We start from the raw sequence: 11,836 nt of genomic DNA on the forward strand, positions 1-11,836 counted from the left end.
TGAAACTTTTTTTTTTTTTAAATAATAATAATAAATGAAGAAACGTGGAGATGGTTATTTTATTATTTTTTACAGACTTTTCTACTTACTTTTAGGTCAACTTTGTCTTTAATTTTCCTATTTCATCATAGTAAATTTCAACTTGAAGTTAAAATGATTAAATTACGAAAGCACTTAAATCCATTTAGAAAATTTCTATGGATTATTTTATTTGAAAAAAAATTATTATTATTATTATTATTATTATTAGTTTGTTGAGAATTTTAGTAGATTTTTCAAAAAGAAAAAAGAAGAAAGAAAAGAAAAGAAGAACAAACAATTAAGTGTTTGAATGATTTAAAAATAACTTTGGTTTAGAATTTGAAATTTCTAGTCAAAGGTGGATTACATTACAAAAACATTTGAATAGTTTAAAGTCACGTTTACTAAATTGTAATGAATATTGGTATAATTCGAATGAAATTTCATTGATGGATCAATTGTAATAAGCTTGAATTTCAAATTTAATGGGATATTTTTATTCAACACGTTTACTTAAAATTATGAATTTTTTCATATTTACGTTACCATTATTGTTACCATTGAGGATTAAACGGTAACGATAACGGTAAAGGTGTCAAAATCCATAAACTTTCCTCTAGAACAGTAATAATGATAATCGTAAAGATAATAATAATGGTAACGATAATGATACAACGCAATTGGATAGAGTATGCTCCATTCGTCAATTAGTTTGTACTTGTTATAACAAATTTGGAAGTGGGTCTCATGTGTCAGTATAGATGCAGATCAGAGGTAAATAGCATTGAAAACAATCAAATGAGACACACTTTTCACGTTACTTGATTTATTACCTTTTCACTCGAATACAAGGGGCCGAATTTTCAATATTTCCCTAAAATAAAACATTAGAAAATGGAAGATAAAATAGTTACTAATTATTGAGATGGAAAAAAAAAAAAGAAAAAGAAAAAGAGAGAAGTGTTGGACTTGGTGATTGTTCTTGTAAGTTGTAAGTTGGAGGGTTCGTTTCTGTCAAAACGTGACTGCTTCAACAACATTGATAATTCCAATAATTTTCACCCAAATTATATATATATATATATATTTTAATATTTATTTTAATCTTTTACTTTTCTCTCATTTAATTATAAAAGTCACTACCTGCTCCCTTTTTCCGTTTCTAGTCAAACTCGTCGCTGCCTTTACCACTCCGCCTTTTAAAAGATAATAATAAGATTTTTCTCTCTATATTGTAAATTGCTATTTTTTTTTAATAATTCCAATGTAATGAACAAAACAAAACAAGTTATGTTAAATTCCTTATGCTTTCTTTCGATAATCATTTTTGTTCTTCCATTTGGTTTTTATTTTATTTTGAATGCATAAAAACATTCCATAAACAAAAATATATATATAGAAACTACTATTTTTTAGTTTTCAAAAACCAAATTTGAAATTTTTAGTAAGCTGATCAAGTTTAGCCAATTGATCTTTGAATTGGAATCCTTTAGTTAGAGAAGATATCGAAACAAACCTGCAAGAGAATTTTTATATGTATGATGTCGAGTTGAGTACATTTTGATGCCTAAATTAGTATACAAAATACTTAATTCAACTATTTATAGAGCATGTTGTCTAACATCCGTTTGAGACGCATGCAATATCGGCAATGTGGTCTTGAATTGTAACTTGCTAGTTGATGAGCTTGACTAAGTTATTTTTCTTTAGGTGGAACGGAACGAGCTTGATTGTCCAACCTAGAGATCGAGGATTGGACTTTTGTTTTCGGACACGTACACTCTCTAGAAGCCCTTAGACTTGGGCCCACTTGTGGCCCGAGATCTTGCCTTGAAGAACTATTTAAAGCAAACACTTTTAAATATAAATTTAAAAAAAAAAATGAAGATTTATCCAAAGATGCTCAAACTTCTATAAACAGTATAGCTGCTTAAAACATTTTTAATCTATGTACTTTGAGTTTCATTAAATTTTAGTCTCTGTATTTTTAATAATAACCACCATTTTTGAATGGTAACAACTTTTTTACAATAAAAAAATCATTATATGAATATTTGAATACAAAGTTACTTTCAATATAGTAGACTAAATTAACTTATTTATAAATATAACAAAATGTCGTTGTTGATTAGTGACAAACAGTAATAGACATCTACGAATGTCTATCACTAATATTAATGGACGTCTGTAAGTATCTATCATTAATAGTCAATAATATTATACTATATCTAAAAATAATTCTAACCATGCTGCCATTTTAAACCATTATCCATGAATATATCATCAATATTTGTAAATGAAATGTAGACTAAAAAGCAAAACACATATGAAAAGATAATAATCCAAGAACAAAACTTTAACTATTATTATTAGTAAAAAAAATTTGTAATCTAAATTATTTAATAAATTCAACAAATCCTCTCTCTCTTAAAACAGAGATTCACACAGTACCCTTATGACCAATACATTCCCTCCCTTATTGTGATTCCAATGTAATAGGCCATACCGCGTCTGCCTGGGTTTTGCTCCGAATCTTCCATGGCAGCACACCATAGCTCAAGCCTTTGAATTCTTCTCTTTTCCTCTCTCTATATAGACCCTCTCCAGTTTCTCCTCTTCCCATTTCATCATCTTCATCCTCTTCATCTTCCCAATTTCCTTCTGCAACTTCATAATTACTCTCCATTGAATGCAATTGAATTGAACTCACCCAATGAAGTTCGGCAAGGAGTTCACAGCTCAAATGGTGCCGGAATGGCACGAGGCTTACATGGATTACAATTTCCTCAAAACCCTTTTGAAGGAAATTCAGAGATTTAAGCTCAGAAATGGCCCTCCCCAACCCCCTCAACCCTCTGGCTTGAAGCGCAAACTCACTCTCTACAGAGCCTTCAGTGGCCTAACTCAAGGCTATGTTCATCCTTCAACTCCTTCTTCCCATACAGATATCGAGAGCCAAGCCATTCTGGTTAGCTCTACGCATGAGGATGGTTCCCAGAATTATAAGACTACGTTTCTAATGGCCGCCGATGAAGGCGCTGAGTATGAACTCGTATATTTTAGGAGACTGGATGATGAGTTTAATAAAGTTGGTAAGTTCTATAAGGCTAAGGTGGAGGAGGTTATGAAGGAAGCTGAGATGTTGAATAAGCAAATGGATGCTTTGATTGCTTTCAGAGTTAAGGTTGAGAATCCTCAGGGTTTGGTTTTCGATATGTCTGAGAAGACTGTTGAGATGACTCGTCTTGCTTCTGGGATTGCTGCTTCTTCTGCTGCGTTATCGGCTTCCACTCCTAAAGGGGCTAAATCTGGAAGTGAGTTTTGAATTTCTGCTTTTCTTTAAACTAGATTACTGTGTTTTTTGTTTTCTTTTATGGCTTTGATGAAGTAGAAATTACAAGTTGTCGTTTTTTTGTTTGTTTTGGTTTTAATGGAGTTTTTGTTGGTAGAAGAAACTAAGTAGAGGGAGTGTTTTATTGAATGTATGTTTTGATGAGCAGAAAGACCTCACATGGCTATGGAGATAATTGAAGAAGGAGGGATTAGTGAGCATGGGCAATCTGATGAGTCGAATGAAGATGGGGACGATATCGACACGAAATTGAGAGATAAAAAGGTTGAAGAAGATAGCTCTAGCAAAAGGAAGGGTGTTAGACCACCTCCATTAGATGTTCTTGATCGTGTCAAAATCAATCAACCCATTGAAACACCTCGTTCAACCATCAAGGGCTTTCTTAAAATCTCTAAAAACACTGAACTTCGGTTTAGCAGAGACAATCTAAAGAAAGTTGAAGAACAACTCAGGCAGGCTTTCTCTGTGTTTTACCAGAAACTTAGGCTTCTCAAGAGCTTCAGGTACATCTTATCTTTCTTCTAGCCTCTTTTCTTTTTCAATGCTCAAATTGCTAATATTTTCTCATTGATGGAATTTACCCAGCTTCTTGAATACACTGGCCTTCTCAAAAATCATGAAGAAATATGACAAGGTATTTTCATTTCCTGTCTGATTGAGTGTGTTGATCTAAGAAGGGTGATTGTGAAGTGGGAAAAAGACAAAGGAAAATATTATCAGACATTTATGTCTTTGTAATTTGATTGCAGATTACATCAAGAGATGCCTCGAAAGCTTACATGAAAACGGTGGATAGTTCTTACCTTGGAAGCTCAGATGATGTGAGATATAGCTTCTCTGACATCTTAGTTTTCAACCATTTCTTTCTTATACAAGTTACTCTATAAAGCAAGTTCTTCAATACTAATATGCTACATGCCACTGCAGGTTGCTAAGTTAATGGAGAGGGTTGAGAACACATTCATCAAACATTTCTGCAATGCTAACCGCAGCAAAGCGATGAATATTTTAAGACCCAAAGCTAAGAGAGAGAGACATAGGACAACGTTTTCCATGGGTAAGTGCTCTGATTTTCACCATGATTTGTATTACCACTTAAGCTACTTATTTTAGGGACATGCCTTTTTCAAAATTTTCACACTTGAACTCAAATGATTTACAGGTTTCCTAGCTGGCTGTTCTGCAGCTCTTGTTTTAGCCCTCATCTTAATTATTCGTGCCCGCCATATTATGGATAGCAGAGGAAGCACAAAATACATGGAAACCATGTTTCCCCTTTACAGGTAAACTTTACACATATTACACATCTTGATCTGTTCATTTTCATTTTATACTTTCTCAATCTTTCATGTTCTTAAGTTAAACCAGTGTGTAAATAACTTGGTTGGCAGATCAAGATTATAGTTATTGTTATAGGGTAACTCAGTTGCCTTAACCACTTTGCAGTGTAAAGTTTCTTCTGTTCTATTGGTCTGACATGGGAACTACGTCTGTTTTGCAGCCTGTTTGGATTTGTTGTACTGCATTTGGTTATGTATGCTGTCAACATATTCTATTGGAGGCGATATCGAGTGAATTATTCCTTCATATTTGGTTTCAAGGAAGGAAATGAGTTAGGCTATCGTCAAGTTCTCCTTATTGCTTTTGCTCTAGCAGTACTTGGACTTGGCTCTGTGCTCTCAAACCTTGACATGGAAATGGACCCAAGAACAAAAGATTTCAAAGCATTGACTGAACTTCTGCCTCTGTTTGCAGTTGTTGTAAGTTATTCACACCAACTTTCTCTAGTGACTTTAATTTTGAATATACAGTAGTGCTGGTACTAAACGAACTCGCTTTTTTCTTCTGCAGCTTGTAACTGCAATACTTATCTGCCCGTTTAACATCATATATCGCTCAAGTCGTTTCTTCTTCCTCACTTGTTTATTTCACTGCATCTGTGCTCCGCTCTACAAGGTAAATTCCGTTGTCCATAATGTATGTAAGCTCGGAGATACCGAAGTTGCTAAATTGTTTCCTAAAACAAATTTCTTTCCTTCAGGTGGTGCTCCCAGACTTTTTCTTAGCTGATCAGTTAACAAGCCAGGTGCAAGCACTCAGAAGTTTGGAATTTTACATTTGCTATTATGGTTGGGGAGACTACAGAATGAGAGTAAACACGTGCAAGGCTAGTGCCGTGTTCCAAACCTTCAGTTTCATCATCGCGGTTATTCCATACTGGTCTCGCCTTCAGCAGGTACACCAACCTTGCTAAGGATTTTTAACTGCAACTCCAGCATTGTAGAAAGTACAAATTGATCCTTAGCTTAATGTCTCATTTTTCTTGTGTTTTAACAGTGTCTTCGTCGACTGTACGAAGAGAAGGACAAAATGCACGCACTGAACGGATTGAAATACTCGTTTGCGATTGCGGCTGTCTGCTTCAGGACAGCATACAGTCTGAACAAAAACTTATATGTTTGGTATGTACTAGCCTGGATATTTTCAGTCATAGCAGCAATTTCGGGCACGTACTGGGACCTTGTGATAGACTGGGGGCTTCTGCAACGACGTTCGAAGAACCGCTGGTTGAGGGACAAGCTTCTCGTCCCTCAAAAGAGCGTATATTTTGTTGCAATGGTGAGTGATATAATCAAATAATAATGATCAATCAGATTCCAAACACAAGAATATTATGTCTGGTTTAGTTTGGAGATTTCTAAACAGAAAGAACACATTGCAGGCATTGAATGTGGTGCTGAGACTTGCTTGGATGCAAACTGTGTTGAACTTCAAGGTCCCATTCTTGCACAGAGAAGGGTTGGTTGCAATTGTTGCTAGCTTAGAGATCATTCGTCGCGGCATATGGAACTTCTTTAGGTATATAAATACTAAACATTATTTTTAATTTTCATACTCTATCATATTTCCCTTAAATGAAAAGTCTTAATTATATGTTTTGATTATGATATAGGATTGAAAATGAGCATTTGAACAATGTTGGTAAATATAGAGCATTCAAATCAGTGCCTCTACCTTTCAACTATGATGAAGATGATAAAGATGACTGAATGCTGATCCAGAATGGATTTGGAACACCTTTTTTCCCTTCTTTTTTTTTGTCTCCATGTATTTATTATATATTATTTTTTGATGTTTATAGCAATTTTGAAAGAATTCCCACTGTCCAATTTACAGAAAAGTAAATCAAGTTAGATGAGAAATGCAAAGAAATTTGAATTCTTTTATGCCTGTTTTGAGATTCCTTGGGTATGAGTGGTCACAGGTAGTGTAACCCTTTTAGGTATGAAATTCAAAAGCAAAAATTATAATATGTTAAGAAAATATTTCCAAATTAAAAAAAAAGAAAAGAAAAAGGTGTACCAAATGATAAATTTATGATATATATTTGTTTTTTTTTTTTTTCACAAAGGACTTTTATGATTGATGACCTGTCCCTAACAAATGTATGAAATATAACCTTTTAATTACATCATACTGCACCACCGCATTTTTATAACATGATCATAAGGATCAAATTTGTAATTTAATAAAATATTTTTATTTTCAAGTAAAGAAATAAAAAAGGAAAGAGTTTTAAATGAAGAAATTGCAGATATAGCGAAAGTGAAACATGAAAATTATTTGTGTATGTGGCCTGTGGGGGACCTGAAAGCTTTATAAAATAAAAGGCTGTTATATAGTTGGATAGCAGAAGGCGCACCCACTTATAAGATCCAAATGAAAATGAGAGTTTGATGTGGTTGGTTGGTTGGGTCCTTCAATTTCCAAATTGACAACCTACCAATTAATGGAATCAATTATGGATTTTTCGAATTTATTAAATCCCCACTAGCTGTAACCATCCAATATAATAATTTCTAAGTGTGTGGATAATACACGTATTACTATTTTTCGTCCAATATCTCATATTTTCTATGAAATGGATAAATTACTCTTTTTTTATTTTCGAACTTCTTTTAGATTAAATTCTAAGTTTATTTACGAGAAGAAAGTTTTTTTTTTTTTTTGACCTATTTCCTATTTAGTTTCTATATTTATCTTACATTTTCTGTTTGATTTCAATTGACTTTCTAACTTTCAAAATGTTACAATTTTACCATTGAGATTTGACTTTTTTTTTCCTTCAATTTGATCTTTCGTTTCAAGATTTATACTTTAACCTAGATTTTCCACAACATACTCACTTTTAGTCTTTGGTGTTCCATTAGTTAATTTAAGATAATTATAAAGTGAAATTTTAGTAATGATGAATAAATAGTGCAATTTAATAAATTATACTTATTTCACTTATTTTAAATTCATTAATAAATATTAATGCCAAAGACTGAAGAGAGTATTAAGTAAAAAATCAAGGTTAAAAATGTAAGTCTTGAAACTTAGGGACCAAATTAACAAAACTCAAATCTTACCGTGTAACATTTTGAAACATGAGTAAATTGAAAATAAACTCAAAACTAATAACTAAAATGTAACATTCTAAAATCTAAGTGGAAACTAGACCTACCTATTGTGTCTACCAATAAGGTTCTTTTTTTCTTTTTTCTTTTCTTTTTTTTAAACACGAGTTTATTTATTTAAAAGGTCGAAAAAGTCTCCCTCTCTCTCACTCTTTAAGTTCCCCTCTTGCATTTTGGCAAAATGGTAGCTCTTGACAATATATGTACAAGATTGCAAGCTCACCAAAATAATAATAATAATAATAATAATAATAATAATAATAAAAAATAAAAAAGTACTACCTTGCTTGTTCTCTCAACTAACTATAAATTTAGTAGTACAATCAAAATTTGATTGTTATGTGTTTTTAAGTTCATATAAGTATTATAATCATAAATACATGCCTATTGATATGAGATATATATCCTTCTAAGTGTGAAATATAATTAAAGAAAGAAAGGAAAAAAGGTTAGTTTTTGTAATATACAATCAACTTTGAACAATCTATACAAAAAAAAGAAGTCTTGACATTTCAATTCTTGATATATATACACTCATATGCATATTTTATATAGATTGCCATACTATTACAATTTCCTTTAATTTTAAATATATTTGTTAAAATTTGAACCTTTGAATTATATGTTCATTAAAAGAAAAAAAATCAAATGGTCTTGTTTATAGTAATTTAAAATTATGACCCATTTTAATTGATATACCATTACTCATCAATCAACTCGATTGACTATTATATTTGATAATGACTCACAATTTGATATTATTTTCTACTTCATTGTTGTACTTTTATTATTGTAGTTGTTGTTTTACAGCTTTATAAGGTACTTTTCTAAAACTACCCTTCCAATTTTCCTTACTTTTATTTGTAATGTAGGAAGGAAAACACGTGGAACAAATGAAAGTAAAAATGCCAAAACAAGCATAGTTCAATTGACATTCGAATATACTAGAAACCATAAGATCTGTTGTTCAAAATTCGAATCCCCCTATCCCCATTGTCGTACTTAAAAAAATGAATGTAAATATTTTTTAAAAATATGCTCCATTTGATGCAAGTTTTTAGCATAACTATTTGGGGCGCTGAGAGAATATAAGATGTGGGAAGTTCTGATGTCTGGAGAGTTATGATATATGAAGAGTTTTGATCGAGTATGAACAATCGAGTATGATCAAACATTGAGATGATATACGATACACGGAAGGAAAATGATACGAAACACATTCCGAAAATGGCCCACAAACAATTAAAATCGGCGAGATAAGATAATAGGTCTCCAAACACTAATATAGGATATGGGGATATACCTTCTCATGTTGGGCCCCCAAACAGCCGGACATATACCACTTTTCTTTAAAAGTTTGAATCTTTACAACATATAATAGAATAAAAAATATTTACACTTTATAGCAAAAAGTTTAAACAAACTTTATATATTTGTACTATTTGAAACATTTTACTATAAATATTTAAAAAGGCCCTTATTTTATTGAATATAAAAGTTTTGAAATATGCTTTATAATATTTTTCATATGACTTTGTATCAAACACGTATTTATAGTTTTAATAACTTTTGATAGACAAAAAAAAAAAAAAAACATGATTTAGCTGATATAAAATATGTACAACAAATTTAAAATAAGATAATTTTTTTATATAAAAAAAAGCCTAGTTTAACAGATATGAAACATGTAAATAAAAAAAAAATAAGATTTTAAAAAATAATTTTTCATAAGACTGAATCTTCAAAAAGACCATGGTCCAAACTTGAAAAATGGCAGGTGTGCTCTCAAAGTGCGAGTAAACTTTAAAATATGAAATAATAATAATAATAATAAATAAAAGTGGAAACACGTGAGACATCAGCCATTGGCCTATTCAATTTATTATTTTGAAAACTAATATTGCCCTATCGTCCTATATTTTATACTTCTTTTGAATAAATAATTTTTTTTATCTCTACATATTTTTGTCTAATTTTCTTTTGTTTCTAGGTTTCAAAATGTTACACATTTAATTCATTAATTTGAATTTGATTTAGTCTCTAAATTTCAAAATATTACAATTTTACCCTTCAATTTTGAGTTGAGTTTGAATTTGATCCACATGTTTCAGTATTTATACATTAATATCAATTTTTTTTTACTAAATTTACTTTCAGTATTTATCGTTAATGTTTGTTTATTAATTTAAGAGAATCAAAAGAATTATAATTAATTAAGTTTTACTATACATTCGTAACTATTAAAATTAATTTTAAAATTTTACTTTATAATTATTTAAAATTAATTAATAAATGATACACGTAAATGTACGTGTCAAGTTAGAGTATAGTAAAATGGTCTTAGGGATTGAGTATCGTCCTCAACAAATCAAATTTACGATTTAATTTAACTATTCAAGAATTGTTAGAACTTAAAAAAAATGTGGAAACTGTAAGCACGTGAGCCATTAGCCCTTTTACCTATTCAATTTATTGTTTTGGAAACTAAGATTGCCATTTGACCTATTCAATATTTTATAGTTTCTTGTCAATATTTATACCATTGATTTTTCTTTAATATCTACTAAATGTTTATTAATTTATTTAAGAAAATCAAAAAACTTATAATTAATTAAATTTTACTATCTTTTCATCACTATTAAAATTAATTTTAACATTTAACTTCATAATTATTTAAAATTAATTAATAAACATTAATACCAATAACTGAAAGTGAGTATTTAGTAAAAATTAAGGTTAAAGATATAAATATTGAAATCTAAGAACCAAATTCAAATGAAACTCGAACTTCAAAGGTTAAATTGTTATGTTTTGAAATTTAGAAGGATTAAATGTATAACATTTTGCAGTTTAAGAATCAAATAAAAACCAGACCAAAAAACCTACCTAATGTTTTGTTTAACCTTTCTACTTTTCCCTTTGCACATAAATTTTAAAAATCATAGTGGTTCTCTATGCGTTTCAAAGTATTGAGATTCTTCCTATAAATTCAATCGATTGTAAATTTGAAATTATAACAGGTCTTCTTTTTAAATTGTTAATATAACATTATTGTGCCTTAATATGCTTTTTTAGCAAAACACTCGTGCAGATTGAAAATCAAATTTCTAACTACACGAGAGAAAATAACTACAGTCTACCGGAGAGTGCATACCAATTATCGTAGAACTAAACTGAACTTGACATTATAACATACCTTTTCAATTGACAATATTTATGAGTTGTCACAACTTGTCAATATCTATGCTAAAGAATTTTTTACTAATAAATTATTGTTGGGTTGTATGTCCTAAAACTCGCAGTTTGTCATGTTAAACATATTCTATTATCAATAAAGATATTATTGACGTTTATTCCATAAAACTGTTATTGAATATGTGAATTGCAATTATAAGTCTAAATAAAATAAACTAAAGATCCATGGCTATTATATGAATACATGAACTTCATATGGAGACCTAAGAGTGGATCAAGTTCAGTAAATAGTCAAAATGATCTATAGTATATGAATAAGATTGGGTACCTTATTCTAGTAACACTATCGGATGTGGTCCACTCTGTAGTTGTTACAATTTGTTGTAAAGTGCTACAAACGAAGTGATCTTGATTCGTTCATGTATTGACATGAGGAGCGGGGACATCCTATGCAATGAGTTTGCATAAGATCGGATAAAGAATTAAGTCACTCTTATTTTATAACGTTGTTTATTGTTTAAGATTGCCTATTTCAAATCGATGATCTAGGTAACTTGACTTTAATCATGAGTTAACTATGAACTCCTGTTTATTCGGGATTATCCTTAGATTTTCATGAGTGAGGGTTGGCTCAACAGTACCGACTCAATAAACCTCCCATTTCAAGGGTAAGACCAGGTAGATAGCTGGGGACATAAGGTGCAAGATGGAATTCACTCCTATTTGCATTTAAGGATAGTAGAGAGGTTGTTCCTTTAAGTGCTGACTCCGAGTCTTAAACAAGGGGTCCTACCCTCTCATTGGTCCG

At 30.8% G+C, this 11,836-nt stretch overlaps 1 protein-coding gene across 1 annotated transcript; it reads left to right on the forward strand.

The window, feature by feature from the left end:
- Nucleotides 1–2,479: 2,479 nt before the first annotated feature.
- LOC120079051 (phosphate transporter PHO1 homolog 3) lies at nucleotides 2,480–6,604 on the forward strand. Its single transcript, XM_039033239.1, has 12 exons — nucleotides 2,480–3,335; nucleotides 3,522–3,876; nucleotides 3,959–4,007; nucleotides 4,123–4,194; nucleotides 4,301–4,430; nucleotides 4,536–4,656; nucleotides 4,875–5,133; nucleotides 5,225–5,329; nucleotides 5,415–5,609; nucleotides 5,711–5,992; nucleotides 6,096–6,232; nucleotides 6,327–6,604. Exons 1-12 carry the CDS (start codon nucleotides 2,735–2,737, stop codon nucleotides 6,421–6,423), a joined length of 2,403 nt encoding a protein of 800 aa, XP_038889167.1. The 5' UTR covers nucleotides 2,480–2,734; the 3' UTR covers nucleotides 6,424–6,604.
- Nucleotides 6,605–11,836: the final 5,232 nt, after the last annotated feature.

This window comes from Benincasa hispida, chromosome 6 (genome assembly GCF_009727055.1).
Source record: "Benincasa hispida cultivar B227 chromosome 6, ASM972705v1, whole genome shotgun sequence".
NCBI classification, from domain to species: domain Eukaryota; kingdom Viridiplantae; phylum Streptophyta; class Magnoliopsida; order Cucurbitales; family Cucurbitaceae; genus Benincasa; species Benincasa hispida.